Source organism: Euprymna scolopes, chromosome 13, assembly GCF_053919585.1.
Source record: "Euprymna scolopes isolate OS-2025 chromosome 13, ASM5391958v1, whole genome shotgun sequence".
Lineage (NCBI taxonomy): Eukaryota > Metazoa > Mollusca > Cephalopoda > Sepiida > Sepiolidae > Euprymna > Euprymna scolopes.
Genome location: NC_136494.1, coordinates 40,876,287 through 40,896,431, shown reverse-complemented (window position 1 = coordinate 40,896,431; position 20,145 = coordinate 40,876,287). Strand labels below are relative to the sequence as shown.

The window sequence follows — 20,145 nt, the reverse complement described above, 5'->3', positions numbered from 1 at the left end:
GATCTTGAACTGGCAAAAATATTTCTTTGTAATTATCTCCATTTTGATTTTATTATAAATCACAAACGCATTAAAGATAATTAAACTTTATGTATATAGAAGGATCATAGAAGGCTGTTTTCAAGGAGTGATTACTTTTGTGTAACCGGTTACACACATGAAATGACTATGTAGAAGTTGAGACTGAATCAAATAAGATTAATATATATCACACTTGGATTTTTTTTGTAACTTGGCTTATATATAGATATTACACACAAAATGTTGCTTTGTTTTTGTCTTCAACACTGACACATTTCCATTTTTTTGCATTGTGAAATGGATTCCTCAATATACATATTACACACAATGCTTCAAGCAAACAACATTTTATTAAACTTTAATTTTTCAAATTAATTAACCACCTCCATTTTGGATTATATAAATATATAAAAGACACAATGGAGTTATTGCATGGTGAAGTTTGCTCTAACTATAAATCGACCCTATTATAGATTCTTGAAGAGTTCTCATTGAAACCTTTCTGAAAGTTTTACAGCAAATTTTAACCAATCATTTATATCACTTGATTTTTTGTAACAGCTTTTGCATAACTGAAGGTATGCATTTTTTTCATATCAGTTTTTTTTTTTTCGGATCAGCAAATGAGTTTAGACTTTATTATATTTGTGGGTTGTTTAGTTTACATCGAAAAGTTATGAGTTCAATGACAGATTGGCTCTGAGGAGGTCACAGGTAGAAAGGACCTGTTGATCTAAGCCATATAATCACAAATTTTATTTTCAACTTTCGCAAATCTCAAAATCACGCATACGCATACCTAAACAAAGCAAAATAAAAACAAAAGAGATCAATAATAATCGTTGAGTGGAATGCAATCTCCACTCTCCAAAAGAGAATTTTTGTAACAAAATTGATTTTTTTTTTTTGCCGTGTGAGTGCTGAGGGGGGAGGGGGGAACAGGAATGAAGCGAACATGGATTACGATGATGATGGTATTAACAATTGAAATATAACGTTAGTGGCCAGTATGTTTGTTCCCTTCTTAACGTCGCCCCCAACAAAACAATGAATCATTCCTGCTACTACTTTGCACCAACGCAAAGATTATTTAAGGTGAAAGAGAGAAAGAGTGAAGCCATAACAAGAATTAACAGCAGCAGCATTTTCTTCTTGCAATTTAAGACAGAATCATGTCTTCATCACTGTCATCATGGTAAGGCACACTTGTGGCGCCACCCTCAGATTCCATCACCAACAACCCTTCATCTTCATCCATCTGGGAAATCTATGGAAGAAAAAAACAAAAATTTGTAATAAGAATAAAAATGAAGGTTCTTAAAGAGATATTGGTTGAGACGTTGATGCCTATGTTTCCAATGATGTTAAGAGAGGATTGATATCAATGGCTTGGATATGTTCAACAACATAAGGTGTTTGTCTTTAATTCACCTTATATTGTAAATATTTTTTAACTTTTCTTGCAAGGCAATAATTATAAATTTGACTATATTTTAAATTATTTCTGCCCAGCAATATCTTCACATGCCGGCTGGTTGAATACCACTATTTAAAAAGTACCGAAAGCGTTTCTAACGGGTATAAAAAACAAATTACAACAGTTTTGAATTTGAAAGTAATTTCTCAAAGTAGAAATAATTTTTTCATGTCTACCGCTATGCTACACAGGTCTTCATGCAGATCAAAGTTCATATAGATCATTAAAACACGAGTTTTGAAGATTCCTTTTATCATTGTTAATGAGAACTAAAATGTTTTAAGTTTAGAAGAAACAGAAACTCCAATCAATTCTCAAAACATTAGTGCAATCAAACAAACCACAAATTCATGCAACATTATAGAATGTAAATAGATGAAATAGTGAAGAGGAGAAGGTAAGATAAAGACTCATTCATAAAACTATGGAAAATTCAAACACCTCTTAACTGCTTATGGTTAACAGAATGAGAGCAATCTACCCTTGTAAATTAAATAAGAGGTTCAGTTGAAATTCTGTACAGGTTCCTCGGTTTAACAGATTCAGGTGTTCGAAAAGATGAGCTTGATGATAGAGATTACATTGGTCAAAATGTTATGAAAAAGATGAGTAGCAGTCTGAATAATCCAAATCAATTCTCATCTTAAAAAATTCAGAAAGAAAGCCGAAATATTCAACTTGAAATAATTTTATTCTGCATCAATAACTATAAGTGAAATAATAATCTTCAGAAAAGGTGACTGCAAAATCAATTTCTATTTTAGACAAAAAAAAAAAAACAAACAAAAAAACATTAATCCATGTCAACAAATATAAGCAGTTCCCCATTTTATTGAGGACTAGGTTATCAACTTGAGCAAAACATTAGGGTCTTTTTTGGAGGGGGGGGGGACATGAGGAGACGTTAAACTTTTAAAACATTCACTTTTAACAATTACACGATTCAGATCTACTTTATATACTAACATAATAATCAGCATAATTATTGGTATGTTATTCAGTTGGATAACACCGGCATGTTCAAAGTCACATTGTAATACACTGGTATTAGCACGTCTTGAACATGCATTTTTTTTGCCCAGACCTTTCATGCCTAATATGTACATTTCCAGTACAGACATTAATAGGAACAGGCATTTATTTCAACTTTGACAAGACAAAACTAAAGACCTGAACTCAACTATTCCTATAGTAATACACGTCATCCAAATCAATCATCCTTTTATTTTTGTGTTCCTAATTCTCTTTAGACCATGTTTTATGTAGATGAAACTGTTGACTAAAAATTTTGTAGAAAAGTTGGTCTTTAACTGAAGTTGGATGAAACCTTTTTCATATCTAACAGCACCAGTTAAATGATGACATCTAGCAATTTATTACAGAATGCTAACCTGAACATATACTTTCCAAATGTCATGAGAAAAGATGAAAACAGAACTGTTTATGCTAAAATAAAGTTTCCAATCAAGCCTCAGTAAATCAATGACTACACAATTCTTACAATGTTTTATGCAACTGAAAAGAATGATTACAAACATACGCACTCACCTACAAAAAGGAAAATATCCTCCATTTAATGCTAATTAAGTGATCATTTATTTTTTTTTTAAATCTCAATAATATTTTAACATTCAGGTTGAAGAATCTAAACAACTGGAACTTTTGTATTATTTCGATTATTCACACTATTGTTCTCATCTTGGATGTTATTCTCATATTTCCACCCAACCTTCAGGTTCATCTTGTTGAATTGAAAATATACAAAATTTTATACTGAACCATTTGTTCAATTTACAATAACTTGTTTTGGTTTCATCAAAAAAAAAAAAATCAGAATTTGACAAGGCATACCCAAAGAAGGTTACATTGGCTGAAATGCAAGATTAACATCGAAAATGATAATTTTTTTTTTTTTTTTTTTTTTTTTTTACACAGTAATCACCACTTATCAAGGCCTGGAAGCCACTCAGGGATAAGGGTTATTGCAAGTACATTACGTTAGTGTGGAGATTTGATGAAGTGTTTACTTAAGGGGGCGGTTCATTAGGAATTTGTTAACATTGGACTTTAACACATCCAAGTTGTAGTCTGGTGAGAAGCAGGCAGTCGGAACAGTTCCACAGGCGTGCAGTTCTAAGAAAGAAGCTTTGTTCATGGAATCCGTGTTTTGATTTAGGCACAGATATAGAGTGGGGGAAATTTTTCACAGTGGATTCAGCTAGACGGGTGTTTTTCGTGAAAGAGATTGGAGTTCAGACGAACACCTGCCATGGAAATAATGATAAAACAAGGATAGGCTCGCAATGTCTTCTGTTGGAGAGAGGTTGCAGGGAAGAGAAAAGGGCATCCCCCACTAAACCACAAAGTCTATTTTGTACTCTGTCAAGGCAGGATAGGCTGTTTTTAGCAGCTCCTGCCCAGATATGGCAACAGTATTCCATCCTTGGACGTACTTGGCTTTTATATAGATAGAGAATTGCATCAGTAGTGAGATATCTTCTGGAGCGGTAGAAGGATCCCACCATCTTTCCAGCGACCTTGGCAACAGACTTGATGTACGTGTTCCATTTCAGATCAGGAGTAAAGGTCAAACCCAGAAGCTTGTCAAAACACGGGGCCTATCCCACACGAGAGCCATCCATCACAATTGATGCCAAATGAAGATCAGAGCGTTGATGTAAGGATAGGAGTTTGGTTTTGGATGCATTAAAGGTAACCAGCCACATCTTCCCCCACTGAACCACGCGCTCGAGATCAGAGGAGAGAGAGATAATAGTCTGAACTAATCCAAATTATCAATTTTCATCTAAATATACTTTGAAAACTAAGATTTTTTTAGCACTTCTACACTATTAGGACGAAATGTAGTTGATAAATGGAGTTTTCATATAAAAACCAATGGTTTCTACAGATTTTTTTGTCAATTCTAATAAATTACAATGTCAACTTCCAAATTATGCAATCGAAATTACCTGAATATTACTGAATCATTAAAAATAAATAAAACCCCAAAACAACTGTGTTAGCAGGTGAAAAATTGTGGCTATCTTGTTTTTATATAGATTTTCGTATTTTTTGGATATAATCATCTTAATGAGGAATACATAGATACCATTGTTTTCATATGAAATTCAATTTTACGATTTCCAAAATTTTGTTATAATAGTGTAGAAGCATCGATTTTTACATCAATAAAAACTTTAATCAGCAAAATCTTTATTGTTGTGAATAGAATTACAATCATTTGAGTTTAGCAGGGATACAAAGTAAATTGATTGTGCAAGCTGGGATATTTAAAGACAGTGATATGCAAACATACTTTAACATTCTGCAATAAGAAAATCTATCTGTTAAACAAAGAAAGTGACTACTAGTGTTGAGACGATTAATCAGAATTGGTAAAATAAGAACTTTTTGGAGTATTAGTACTGTTAGTACTAATACTCCAAGTATTGGAGTGTCAGTATTTGCATTAACAGTTTAAATGTAGAATACTTAAAAGTTGGCAGGGAAAGTTAAAGATAAATGGGGGTGGGGAGTATTAAGAATGCACTTCAAAGAAACTGAAGACCAGATGAGAGATAGGTTAGTTTGTAAGTCAATTTTTAAAAGCAGTTTAACATATGTCAGCATGTAAAACAGATATTAAACCAATGATGATTATGATGCCACAGCTAATCCTTTCATTCATAATTGAAAGTTAATAACCATGTCTCTACAAGCAGTTTAGTTCTGTTGCCTTTTTTCAAGGAGGCTGATAGTAATGGTATACACCTTAGAATTGACACAATGGAAGTATTATTTTAAAGTTTTACTTTTAGGCTTCAGAGTCGAGCAAGATTAAAAAGGATTGAAGAGGAGGAGGTCGTACATATCTATAATATAAATCTCACCTGTCCGTTTAAATGTGTATGTATGCCTAAAACTTTCGACAGGGGTGACGGATTTTTACGAGATCAGTATAGTTTTGAAGCTCGACCCTTCGGACAACAAATATCGAAAAATTGGCTAGAAACATTAATTCCTTCGTCCTCAACTGGGCACTTTTCTACGAGGAGGGGTCGCGTTTTTTTCGACGATATTTTCAAAAGTCATCCCTTTTTGATGAACTAACCTTATTTAAACCTTCATCACTTCCAGTTTGGCAATGGACGCAACGGCAAAAGACGTCATTTTTTTTTTCACGTCCTTTTCCTCCTTCGTGATACACCACTTTTCTTTTTTGCTCAACGCACCTCCAAACACCTGGGCAACGTGCTGGGCACCCAGGCTAGTTAAATATAAGACAAGGTGACCCAAAACAAAATGCCACCCATAGAATCAAAATTTGCAATGCAACTATAATTAAATTAACTCCAGTTCATAATTGACTTACCCACCAAGTTTCAATTGTGAAAGGATTGTGAATTTTGTTAAAGATTTCATGGAAGGCCTTTTTTCTTTGAGGCGTGGGGGCTCATGTTTGGATTCATTTTTTTAAAGCAGTAAAAAAAAAGTTATTCTATTTCTATACCTACATAGATGATAGCATACTCAAATGACATGAGCAAAAGAGTAGAAGAGGAAATGATCTTTAAAAGAAATTTATGCGATCTCTAAATTGCATTGATGATTCCTAACATTAACCAATGATCACCTGGTTTCACGACTTAAATTGAAATTTGTGCCATGCATGAAGGAGGAGCAACGTTGCAAGATACTGTGCCAGCCATTAGAAATTTTGATCTCCAAATTTGATGAAAAGTAGTTAATTCAACTTCATCACAATCCACAATGACCAAATAATTGGCAGAGCAGAGGAATTGTGATAAAAAAAAACAAAAAAAAACTGAACATATGAGCAAGGTTAAGAAACATTAATGGATTTTTAAACTAATAATCATTGAATGTTACATGTTTATCTCATAACAATATAACTAATGGTTAAGGTTTTGAAATATTTGAAATGAGAATTGATAATTTGTATTATTTGAACTACTGTTCACTTCTTGGAAGTTATTTTAGATGAACCCATTGCAACACGGATAAAAATGTGAAGTGAAAATCTATTCTAATTTATAGTCTAATAAACCAATCCTCAATAGAGCCAATACTAAAAATACAATTATGAATTAAGACTTTTAGCTGATCATGGCTAATGATATGGAAGCTAATGATATGGAAGCTAATGATATGGAAGCAAGCTACTCTTGTGGATTAACTAAAGGGTTTCACTCAAAATTCTTAAGTTTAACAAGATGCACCTGAAGAATGCCAAAGGTTGGCCAAAACATGAGAATAGCATTCCAGACGAGAAGAGTAGTTCAAATACAAATCAAATGATTCAATTTAAATAATGAGAAATGTTTGATCCATTCAAAATCAGCTTCAGAAAAAAAAAATGCACTTAAAAGCAGTGAAGATGATTTTTTTCACAAGCAAATATTAAACCACAAGAGAAAATGTAAGTTCTACGAATAAAGAATAATTCACCCTTTCTTTTGGTTGGGAAGAAAAGTAACTTTCAAAATTCAGCATCAATGCAAGGCTCAGTGTCATCTTCTTTTAACTGAAAAATCAGGTAGAACATAAAATGCGGATGGCAAGGAAGAAGGATCGTGCTAATCAATAACAAGTTTAGGTATATTTTGGATGTTTCGATGTGTATGAAACAATGAAAGTATTTGCTTGCGCAGGTAATAAAAAATCATTTTATTTTAGAGCTGAATAGAGAATAACTTTGTATGGATCAGATTTTGTCAAAACTAAAAATTAATGACCAAGTTCTTATGCAATGGACAGGTGAAAATATTGGTAAAATAGAGAGGGCTGCCAAGTTTGCAATCATTTCACATTACCTAGTTCCAAGATTCTGTTCTCTTCCAATGCCAGAAAATCTCTTGTAAAATCTTGCAAATTTTTGTTTTGCATAACTACAGAAATTTCTTAACTTTGAAACCGTTTTTAATTATTCAGAACTATTATCTCACTAGATTTTGTCATCCGTGAATTTCATAAAATTCATGATTAAGTTTAACAAGGCACAACAATGTGACCACGATATTGTACAAGATTATTATTATACTCAGAAAAAAAGCGGTGGACCTGAATGAGAATCACCCCCATCCCAAGAATGGCTTTCAGAATAAACATCCCCAACCTCCCATGTTAAGAACAGTTGTCGTTTCTCTGCAATTTTTTTCAGTGGATTATTATGGATTGGACACTGATATGTAGGTGGGGGGGGGGGGAAGATGACAATTATCATTCAGGTCTGTCAAAAACAAAAAAGTTAAAATTTGAAACAAATTTTATAAATTCCATGACAAACCTTGGGATGAACCAAAAAACTAGTATAAAAATGCAAGTCTTCAAAAATTCAAAAGAGCCTAATTATTATATTATTATAATTATTATATTATTATAATTATTATATTTTTATATTATTATATTTTTATATTATTATAATTATTATATTTTTATATTATTATATTATAATTATTATATTATTATATTATAATTATTATATTATTATATTATAATTATTATATTTTTATATTATAATTATTATATTTTTATATTATAATTATTATATTTTTATATTATTATAATTATTATATTTTTATATTATTATAATTATTATATTTTTATATTATTATATTTTTATATTATTATATTTTTATATTATTATATTATTATATTTTTATATTATTATATTTTTATATTATTATAATTATTATATTTTTATATTATTATAATTATTATATTTTTATATTATTATAATTATTATATTTTTATATTATTATAATTATTATATTTTTATATTATTATAATTATTATATTTTTATATTATTATAATTATTATATTTTTATATTATTATAATTATTATTTTTATATTATTATAATTATTATATTTTTATATTATTATAATTATTATATTTTTATATTATTATAATTATTATATTTTTATATTATTATAATTATTATATTTTTATATTATTATAATTATTATATTTTTATATTATTATAATTATTATATTTTTATATTATTATAATTATTATATTTTTATATTATTATAATTATTATATTTTTATATTATAATTATTATATTTTTATATTATTATAATTATTATATTTTTATATTATTATAATTATTATATTTTTATATTATTATAATTATTATATTTTTATATTATTATAATTATTATATTTTTATATTATTATAATTATTATATATTATTATAATTATTATATTTTTATAAAGTTTTTGTAAGAGATAATTTTCTTGAAAAAAAAAAAATAAAAAATAAATAAAATAATGAAATTTTGGAGGTAACCATGTTCCTTTTTTGTGTAATATTATACTTTTCATGACTCCTGGCATCCTTAACTGATTGATGCTACCAAATTCTTTTATTTTTAAAACTGAGTGCAGGTTTAAATTACTAACTTTAAAATATTAATCTTATTTTGTTTGGGGAAAAAGAATTAACTTCTAGTTGAACGAACCCTTTACTTTCGGAAATTTAAAAATGCTAATAAGAATCAAATATTTCTCAGTAACCAAATTATTTTGGTCAGGATCGAGTATAAGTATTTACTTAATTTATTTTTGTTATGCTAATAAATGCCTTAAAATTTAACTTGAAATGTATTTTTGGGAGGTGGTTATTAAAAAAAAAAAAAAAAAAAAAAAAAAAAATTTAGGAGAGAAACAAAAAAGTCAATAAATTAAAAACATTTTTGTCATCTTTGAAGTTTGAGGTCTTTTTATAAGTTCACTGGACAAAACAGGGGAGGGTAGAGCGGTAGCCCTCGATATATCTAAGGCTTTTGAAAGAGTATAGCACGATGGTATTCTAACAAAAATTAAATCATATGATATCACTGGAAGAATACATAATGTAATTAAATCCTTAAGTGAAAAATCCAAGTTGTCCTCGATGGTCGTACATCTAAACAATATATAAATGCGGGAGCACCTCAGGGGTCTATTCTTGGACCTTTATTATTCCTGATATTCATAAATGACCTCCCTGATAAAATTGTTTTAGAGATGGGTATATTTGCTGATGACACCACTCTATAACAGGCATGAGAGGAAAACAAATGAACACATATTTAAAGAAATGGCAGAAACACTAGAGGATGACCTCCAATCTGTAGTGGAATGGGGACAAAAAAAAAGGATGGTCACATTCAATGCTACCAAGACTAAGCTTGTTTCCTTCAATAACTACAAGAAACCTTCTCTTCCACCAATAGCAATGGCAAAGAATATTACCTGAAAGTACTTCCTTTAAACTCCTCGACCTAACATTTACAGGGAACATGAACTGGAATAGATCCATTGAGAGCATTGCCAAGGCTGCTGCAAAGAAGATGGGCTCTCTACCGTGCTAGAAAACTACTTATGCCTCAAAGTATCCTGTACCTCTATAAGGCCACCATTCACCCATGTATGAGTACTGTTGTCACATTTGGGTTGGTGCATCTTCTAGCATTCTCCCAATCCTGAACAGGGTTCTAAGGAGAGTTGCCAACCTGATAGGTCCTGAACTGTCATCTACGCTTCAGCCTCTGTCCCAGTGAAGAAATGTTGCATCTCTCTGCCTGTTCTACAAGTATTTTAATGTTGAATGCTCTGACGAACTACAAACACTTGTACCTCCTTGACGTGACTACCCCCGACAAACAACTAAGTCCCACCCCTTTACAGTAGAGATCCCTAGGTGTAAGAAAGCCTTTTACTCCAATAGTTTCTTCCCCAGAACTGCAAGACTTTGGAACTCCCTTCCGTGATTCTGCTTTCCCAACTGTATTGATATGCAGAAGTTCAAGTATAATGTAAACAAACATCTTGCTACTCATCTCCCTTCATAATGCCCCTGCAACTTGGGTCCCTGATAATAGCCCTTGTGTCTTGCTGGGGTGAAAATTGATTAATAAAAAATTTTTTTTTTAAAAGTTCACCTAAATTGATCTATGGAGTCATATACTGACTACAAATCTTTTAGTGAATCAAGTTTCACTATTTCAGAAATACTTGAAGGAACCATGAAACTTAAGCTGTACAAGTACCTTTAATATTAAAATTAAAAATTGAAATTCAGAACCCGATTTTTTTAGTCTAAATTACTACACATTTGTAAGGAAAATGTGGCTTTGAAACAAATGCCAAATTCAGTAGTTTATCAGGTAAACTTCTGCTCATCTCTAGAATTCTGTATAATAAATACTAGCAGTTCAGTCTGGCTTTGCTCGTTCTATTCATAACTTTATGTGCATATGTATATATTAAAAAATTTGACTCATGTCTAGGTAACCTACATCTAACATTTCAAGTGTTTAGACCCAAAATTGGCGGAGAAGTTTGGTAGAGTCTACAAAAGTCAACTCTTTCAACTTTGACCTCTTGGCAGCCAAATTTTTGCCCAAAAACTGATTAAAAAGCTTGCTGCATGTCTGAATACCCTTTATGTAAAATTTCAAATTTTTAGACCCAAAATTGGCTGAATAGTTTCCTAGAAATCACAAAGGTAAAATCTTTTGAACCTTGACAGGCAAATTTTTGGCCAAAAACGATTAAAAAACTTGCCCTTTGAATACACTATGTAAAATTTCAAGTGTTTAGACCAAAAATTGGCCAAGTAATTTAGTAGAGACCACAGAAGTCAAATTCTTTTTTAACTTTGACCCCAATTTTGACCACTTAACATTTGTTTTTGGCTAAAATCAAATTAAAAAGTTTGATCCATGTCCAAGTAACTTATTTAAAATTCCAAGTGTTTAGACCCAAAATTGGCGGAGGAGTTTCATAGTTTCAAATCGTTGAACTTTGATCCCTTAACAGCCAAATTTCTGGCTGAAAACCGATTAAAAAGATTTTTCCAGATCTCAATATCTCTTATGTCAAATCTTGTATCTGTAGACTATAAACTGAGAGTGTTTGGTAGGGAAATGTGCACAAACATTTTCACTTTTATAGATATAGATTTTGTGTATGCATACTGAACATCATTAAAATATATTTAAAAACAAAGCTTCAACTTTAATTTGAAACTGTCCTTAAAAGAACAGGTTTTGTCACATTCTTTAACACAAAAAGTCAATCAGTAACGTTCATTGCATTGTTTTATTTTTTTTTTTTTGTGGTTTAAGGGTTTTGTTTAAAAGATTGCATTTAGGGTTGAACTTATGAAAAAATGAAAACAGCACAAAACTGAAGATTTACTCCAAGCTTCTTTAAGATATATTTTTAAAAATATTTTATAAAGAGTTGATCCAAACAAATTATTGGATGAGTATTATGACAATCGCATCTGTACTGAAAATAGATGTGTACGATTGATATTGAGGCAGACCTCACATCTTGCAGGTTACAAAAATTGTAAGCCTGCATTTAAATGTGTTGATAAAGTTAAAATTTTACAAGTTTTATTTTTACAGAATCAATTTATGTCTGCAGTATTAATTTTTGTATTCTTTCTAAAACTTTCTGATAGAAAAAAAATTTGGCACTTAGCATATATTTGCGATTGTTGGATTTGGCTGTAACAGTAAAGAATTCTAATGGCTTTCACATTAGAAGATATTTTTTGACTAATAAATTTGAGGAAATTTTTCTACTCTTTTATCAGAAGTTGTAGATTTAAGGAATGATTTGAAACCAGTTTTTACTTACATTGATATACCGCGCTCGGTATGCCCGGTTTCTTGTAAATAGACCTTTCATCTTTTCCATCATATATGCCCTGAAAAATAGAGGAAACCTTAAAAACCTGCCATAAGAAAATAGAAGATACTAGCTACATACAGACAGTATTTATTTGCACATTTTAATTTTACAGAAACAGAAAATTTTAGTTGTAAGAGACAATTCTTTGGATTTAAATAAAAATATTTCAGTCATAATTGAAAAATGATTATATTACCAGTTACCCAGGTTTCACTGCATAATTTAAAAATAAAATGAACAGTAGTGAAGTGTGTTATATTGCTAATAACATGATACAATATCAAGTGAATGTTGGCTACTCAGAATCAAAGTTCAACAAGTCAGATTAAATGCTATTGAAGTGCAATTTTTAAAATTTCATGTGTTTATATGTTAGATTAAAAAGGAATAGAGATCTTTTACTAGAAGAGAAAATTACATAAACTAGGGATTTTTTTTTTTAAATTAAAAGCTAAAGTGACTATTATTTGGAATGTTCAATTTATTTAATCTATTGCCCGAGACAAAAGCTCGTAGATTTTTTTTATGTTAGGAAATTGTTATCACTTGTCAAAGTTGAAAGCCACTTGAGGATAAAGGTTAAGAGCAAATAATAGTTGAAAAATGAACATCATGAGACGATTGGGCATGATTATTGGAATGAACAAAGTTTAATTTTGTGTAAGGATGCTATATGGCAAATCTGTTGACAATTGCTTTGAAGACGACCATGTTGTAGTCTGCAGGGAAGTAGTTCAGTGACAATGTGTTTCACGTTTTCCTTTAGTTTTTCTTAATGACAAATATTACTCACTGATTTTAGTTACACTTGTTAAGGAAGTCTTTGATGGATCAGGTGACAGCAAGCCTATCCAACACCGAAGCATATGCGGTTGAATTTATCAATCCCTTTGTTGAATGTTTACAATCTACCTTTGCACTTAGAAAGATTATTATAAATAATCAGGATGTGTTTTGCTTTCAAGAAATCTTTTTACTGAATCGTCACTTATCAAGGCCAAAAGCCTCTCGAGGATAAAAATTAAGGAGATCAAATGATGGCTAGTTGAAAAATGAAAAATCTCAGGATTAGTATGATTAATAGAATGAACAAAGTTTGGTTACTTTTGGGGGGACAGAATGACAAGAATCTGCTGACATCAAGTTCGAAGATAATATTTTTTTTTTTTTTACTAATCCATGGAAAATGCATTCTGGTAGATTTAAATTTGTAATAAAATCTAAATAGGATTGTTAAAAATCAGCTTTTTTCAAGTATTTGATTAATAATAAATAAAAAATAATCAATGTGTAAGATAATGAATGTGTAAGATAATGAATGAACATCTTGAACAAACCAACCTTTAAAACAAACAAATCTACAAGCAGAGATTTTTCAAAACTTTGAATAATAATTAAACATAAATGGATAGAAACAAGGCTATTTTGGTAGAACCTACAGAAGGTTGAATACTTGGTCTTTTGGCTAGTTCCTAGTCCTGTCACATCCCAGCTCTTTAGTTAAGGTTAACTAGCCAATAGGAAGCCTCCAAGATGCCAAGTCTCCATTTAATTTTTTTTTTCTTTTTACCCCTGGCCTCTCCCAAATTGCATTCATCTTGGAAGGACACCACTCACTCTAACTCCCCCACCCCATCTTTCTTTTCCTTTCCCATTTAAATCTCACCCCAACTTACAAATTGGTCTACTTGTTTTAGGTTCAAAACACTAGAAAATGGTGGGTGGTCTATTATATAGAAGGGATTGGGAGGGTCTTCCTAGTCAAATATTTTCATTACCCCCATCCATGCCGTGCTATGTATATAAACAACTATTTATTTTCAATAATTTCTTTTTAAATGATCTGAGGTATTTAAATAAGACTGTCCCTGAAGTAAATGATTTTATACGATTGATGATTCTAGCTAAGAGTACCATAGACACCTTTTAGGTAAAGTGACAAAGAATGACCAAAGATACCTACTTTCCCACACTTGAATGGCCTTGCATCTAAAAAACGTTTAAAATTTCAATTTTTTGTTTTCTGTAAATAAACAATGCAAAGTGTAGTATTTTTTTTTATCTTATACGACACTTCATCTTTTCTATCCAACTAGCAAATAGTATAAACTTAGGCAATTTTATCCCAATCCAGAGTTCCCATTTTTGGGGAACTGGATTTTCTCGCATTAAAAACCGACCTTTTGTTTAGCTACCATTGTGAAGGGCCAGTAAATAGGGACTCGCTTGATGGATTCTATTTATTGCCATGAAACATCACAACAGGAACAAGTAAGGAATTTTATGCAGTTTTCAACGTAAAAACATTTACAATAAAACCTTAAAAAAACAAAAAACTTGAACATACCGTTTTTCTGGTTTGCATAACACAAAAATTAAAATGCTCAAAATAAATAAGCTAACAATAAATCCAATGACACCAATTGCTTTTGATGAAGCATTTGAGGTTTTCTTAGTTGCGTCCACAGTTTCATTAAAATTTGTATCGCTGAAAAAAAAAAAAAAAAAAAAAAAAAAAAATATATATATATAAAAAATAAAAAAAAAAATAATCACTTTTACTGAAATAGAATTCAAATCCATTTCTAGAAGCAGAAAAAACAAAAATGTAATGAAAAAAAATTTAAATCGATAAATTCCAAAATTAATTTTAATTATTAAATTTTAGTTCTGTTTTCTGTCCAATAAACTTTTTGTATTGTAACTTAATTTTTTTAAAATCTATAATATAAATCTCACCTGTCTGTTTAAATATATGTATGTCTGCCTTAAACTTTCGACAGAGGCGACAGATTTTCACGAGATTGGTACTGTTTTGAAGCTCAACCCTTCGGATGACAAATATTGAAAATTTGGCCAAAAGCAATATCTTCACCCTCAACTGGGCACTTTTCTACAAGAAGTGGTCGCTTTTTTTGCCGATATTTTTTGAAAGTCATCCTCTCTTTTCAATTGACTAGCCTGAATTTAAACCTTCACCACTTCCGGTTTGGCAATGGATGCAACGGTAAAGACGTTACTTTTTTTTCATGTTCTTTTACTCCTTTGCGGTATGGGTTAGAGCCTGCCTGCCTACTATAACTTTTTTTTTATGTTCAACACACATCTCCAAACCTCCGGGCAATGCCGGGCACCCAAGCTAGTCTAAAATTAATCTAGAATTAAATTATTGTGCATTTTTGGAAACCATTTTGCCTTTCAGTATCAAGCACGATAGAAAAGATAATTTTTTAAAAATCAATAAAGAGGAAAAGAAAATGAAAAGAGAGGAGACAAGTGGGAACAAAAATAAAAAAGAAAAATAAAAAGGAAAAAGAGGAAAATAGGAAAGCTACTTTTAGATTGAGTTTTTATTTATAAACAATGTCGCATGTATTATGTATTTTCATTTGCAATATTTATAATATGATACATTGTTTGGTACTTGTACAGTTTAATGAAGACATTAAAAAAACGAAAATATTGAAAGGTTATATTGTACGTATCCATTTTGGACTGAAGATCTCCGAAAAAAAATTTCTTTTAATTTGATCGAGGAGTATTTTTTTTTTACAGCGGAAAAATACGTTTTTATGAGAGTGCATTAAAGTCAGCCATTATGGAAATTTTTAACATGCCACGGGGAGATAACTCCAGTTAAAGCGCCGAGACTTCCTCCCCATCTTTATTACTAGTTTTTCTTCCTAAAAACGGAACCTTTTGCCCGATATCATAAATTGTTTTTTCGCTGAAAAAAAAAAAAAAAAAAAAAAAAAAAAAATTGATGAAATTAAGTGAAAATTTTTTCGGAGAACTTCATTCCATAACAAATCCATACAATATAACCTTTTTTCGATATTTTCATTTTTTAATGTCTTGACTAAACTGTACAAGTACCTATTGTCTTTGTTTTTCAATTTTTTTTTTTTTAATATAAAAAACAAAAAACGAAGTGAATAAGCAAATACACATTCAATTTACTTTAAAAAATAGATATCCTTATAATTCAATAAAACCATTTTATTTATTTTTAATTTTATTCAAATGAATATTATAAGTACATATAACATTTACAAATGAACTGAAAAAAGAAACTGAAAATTAAGGATACCTTAATAATTCAATCAAATATCAATCTGGGGGATGTTTTTGGTATACATTGTCCCATTTTTATTTTGAAAACCTAAGAGGGAGACTATACTAAGCATGAAACTGGATTTTTCTATACAACCTTTAAACTAGATCAATAAATAAAGAGTACATAAGCAACTAAAAAAAATTATTTAAAGTAATTCTGTTGAGAAGTTATAATTTAGTGTGCCTCTTTGGTTATTTCTGATTTGGAACAATTTCTATTTGATCATTTACAAAATGTTTCTTTAATATACATAAACAAATTACATAGAATCCCATTGAATATATATAAATCAATTTCAACATTTCATGGGATAGTAATAAAAATATGTCCTTACAAATTTTACCGTTTCTTTTTTTATCTTGATTTTTACACTTGCACTATCTTTATACTTTATTAGGTAATCTGTTCTAAAAGTATTAGAAAATAATTTTATCTAAGTTTTTAAATGTTTCTTAATATTTGTTCAATGTGAGAAAAAATTAAAAACAATTTTTCCATAGTTGTTATTTTAAAAGTATCAATTAAGTCACCTAGCATACTTCTTTAATCTATATATCTATAAAAGTGAAACTGCGCATGTGTATTTCCCTACCAGAATACTGTGTCAATTTTCAGTCTACAGACTTGTGATTTGACATAAAGGGTATTGAGAATTGGGAAAATCTTTAATCGGTTTTCAGCCAGAAATTTGGTGTCAAGGGGCCAAAGTTCGATTTGACCTTTGAAAACTAACAAACACCACCAATTTTGGGTCTAAACACTTGAAATTTTAGATGTAGGTTACTTGGACAGGAGTCAAACACACACACACATATATATACATATATATATATATATATGCACATAAAGTTATGAACAGTACATAGGGCCCGAGCAAAAGGCAGGCTGAACTACTAGTGTGTGTATATAATTAAAAAGTTAAGTGAAAGATGAGGAATAAAAGTTATACAACTATTCATCAATAAGGAAAAGTTAAGGGAAAAAATTTTTCCCCTTAACTTTTCCTTATTGTTCTGATGATATAAAGTTATATAACTTATTTCTCATCTTTCATTATTTGCTCCTCTTAATAGTGTTGAGCTTTTATCTTGATAAATTTTGCTTTGTTAAAGATATACTCTTGGATAACAAATATATATATATATATATATATATATATGCTTGTTTTGCAGGCAATCATTCATTTTCCCAACACTTAAGGTTATGTTTGAAACTTCTATAGAAATTAATTTTTGTTATAAGTTGGAAGTGAGGTTAGGGGAGAATTTCTATATTAAAAATGTCTTATACCAAAAATATTTTATATGTAACACATCTAAAGAAATAGATTTAAAACAAGGAAAGTTAAAATATTTTTTATAAAAATAAGCTGAAATCTAGCAGTTATTGCTTGCCAGCATTTAGGCTGCTCAGGTTATAATTTATTAGTCGAGGTTATTTTATTTTAATTACAGATCGATAACTAGTCCTAGGCTTGCAAAACTCCTGGGATTGAACAAGCGTAATTCCAGAACAGATACTATATTTTGCTCCTAGCCAGAAGGCAACATCTAAAATTTATATATTTAATATTTATTTTAACCGTGAAGAGTTACTGACAATACTTTGTGGTATGCCTTAATTTTTCCTTTGAAGATCAGAGAAAGTGGTATCTATATGGACTCTGAAATGTCAGAAGTTTTAAAAGAAAACCTCTACTCCTAAGCCCTTATTATCTACATCTCTCATAATGCCATACATGCTTTGTCATAATTTTTTCCAAATCAAAGAAAATGGCAGTAAAGTGCTCTTTATAAATGCTTCCCTAATGACAGTTTGCAGGCAATTTAGATGGTACCTATGTTCTTGTGGAACTTTCTTCCAGCTAACATATGTATCAGTTTATTGTTTATCATAAGTTTTGTTTTGCAGAGGCAACTTTTGTTTGGAGTTAAATATTTTATTTTAAAGATTTTGACATCAAGAAATTATTTTATCTCGCATAAAAAATACTAAACATTTTGTGCAATTTCTAAATGAAGATTACTAAGAATGTTGCAGATGGGTATGTCAATAATATCTATGTTTGAGTGGAATCTATCTCCGTTTAGGTTGAAAGAATCATTCAAAGACTATATTATATATAATTGCATTGTTAATATCTCAATTGGTTTGATTAAGGTAAAAAAATGTGGAATGCTTATATCTAGCAAAGCTACCAGACATTGCACAGGGTGAAAGAGTAACATTAAACTTCTATCTCTTGACCTCTTCTTTTTTACCCTCCCCACCCCCATTTCTTTGCAGCCCAGCCCATTCATCTGTCTGGAAGTAGAAATGCACACAATCTATAAATATAAAAGCGAAAATGTGTGTATGTATGTTCGCTTTTTGTGTATGTCCAAGAAAGGCTTTTTCCGAGAAGGGATCGGTCGACTCACTTAAAACTTTTTACATCACGCCTAAATGATAATATCTACGAGTTAACTGGGGTCACCTGTCTATTTAATTTGTCCGACTTTCAAAAGATAAATATTCAAGATTTTTCGATCACCACATGTGCATTAAGCTTTTTTGCATAAAAAAAAGTGAACAGACTCGCGGTAAATTAAACACTGTCCCGCACTCAAAGTTGACGTCATTAAGTCGTAAAAAATGGGAACCTGCTGTTAAGCGTCGCACTTTTTTTCACACTTTATCTTCAACTGCGCATCAAGGCTTAATTTTTTTTTTTTTTTTAAAACAAACCCGTCCAACGATTTTTAATTTACCCAAAAACACACACACACCTCTAAACACCCAGGCAATGCCGGGTACCCCCTGCTAGTTCTTTTATAAAGCTCTCTTAAGGAAGGAGTGGGTATAAGGGAAGTAATTACTTGACAGAAAATTCCCCGATACAATCTGCACTGGTTTCAGGTCAAAGAAAGAATTAAAAATTTTTTATTTTAGATATTTATCCAAGGCAATGCTTATCAAGAATATATTAATTTCTGTTTTGCAAGTTTTTACTTTTAGCTGGACACACACACACACACACACACAAAGAAAAAAAATAAGACAATTGCCCTTTATATAATAGATGTCTAATTTGTCTGGCATTTAAGATAGAGACAGATTAAATTCTTATACTTGGCACAAACTGAATTACAATCATATAACCTTTGAAATTACTTTTGCTACATGGTTGGATCGTATCCCATTTAAAGATTTCAATCTTAAAGTTTTGTTTTTGTTTCATACCCATCTGCCTACCCAGAGTATTCATCTTGAAACATTGATTGGAAAACTTACTCGTGTTGAAAACAGCCAATTTTAGACGTCCATGTGAAAAGAAAGACACATTCTTTAGATTCATAAACAAATTTTGGATTTTCCTGAAATAAGAAATGACAATTAAAATTAACCCAAAATACATTTTACATGTGAAGTAAATTTTGATTCAAAAATATTTTTACACTAGCGAGGGTACCTGGCGTTGTCCAGTTGTATGGAACAAATGAACGTGCCATTCTAGTTATTTTAGTCAAGTACCAAATGAAATAAAGCGAAAGGAAAAAAAAATGGCATAAATAATCAATTGCCCGGTTGTTTGGAACAAAGGTATTAAGTGTTTCAATAAATAAGCAAATAAATCGGAAAAACAAAGCGAAAATCAGGGATAAAAATGAACGTGTTTGGAAAACAAAAACAGAAAACGAAAACACTGCGGAAAGCGCCCCCAAAAAAATGGCCTAACGAAATGCTAGAATCTCTTAAGTCGAATGTTGCGTTTAAGTTCAATGCTGCGTTTCACCCAGTGGAAAATGAACGTAAAAATGACATTCAGTTT

General features: G+C 30.4%; 1 protein-coding gene across 3 annotated transcripts in view; it reads right to left on the bottom strand.

The window, feature by feature from the left end:
- Positions 1-621: 621 nt before the first annotated feature.
- Positions 622-20,145, bottom strand: part of LOC145291983 (cation-independent mannose-6-phosphate receptor-like) — a 268,904-nt gene continuing 249,380 nt past the window's right edge. For 2 of the 3 annotated variants that reach the window (XM_080137937.1, XM_080137939.1), the window contains exons 40-43: positions 19,608-19,690; positions 14,565-14,705; positions 12,164-12,233; positions 622-1,288 (exon numbers count right to left, since the gene is read on the bottom strand). In XM_080137937.1, coding sequence (XP_079994063.1) covers positions 1,181-1,288; positions 12,164-12,233; positions 14,565-14,705; positions 19,608-19,690 — 402 coding nt within the window. In that variant the 3' untranslated portion in view covers positions 622-1,180. Of the gene's footprint in view, positions 1,289-6,970; positions 7,047-12,163; positions 12,234-14,564; positions 14,706-19,607; positions 19,691-20,145 lie in introns of all 3 variants that reach the window. The other variant, XM_080137940.1, reaches the window with a different exon arrangement.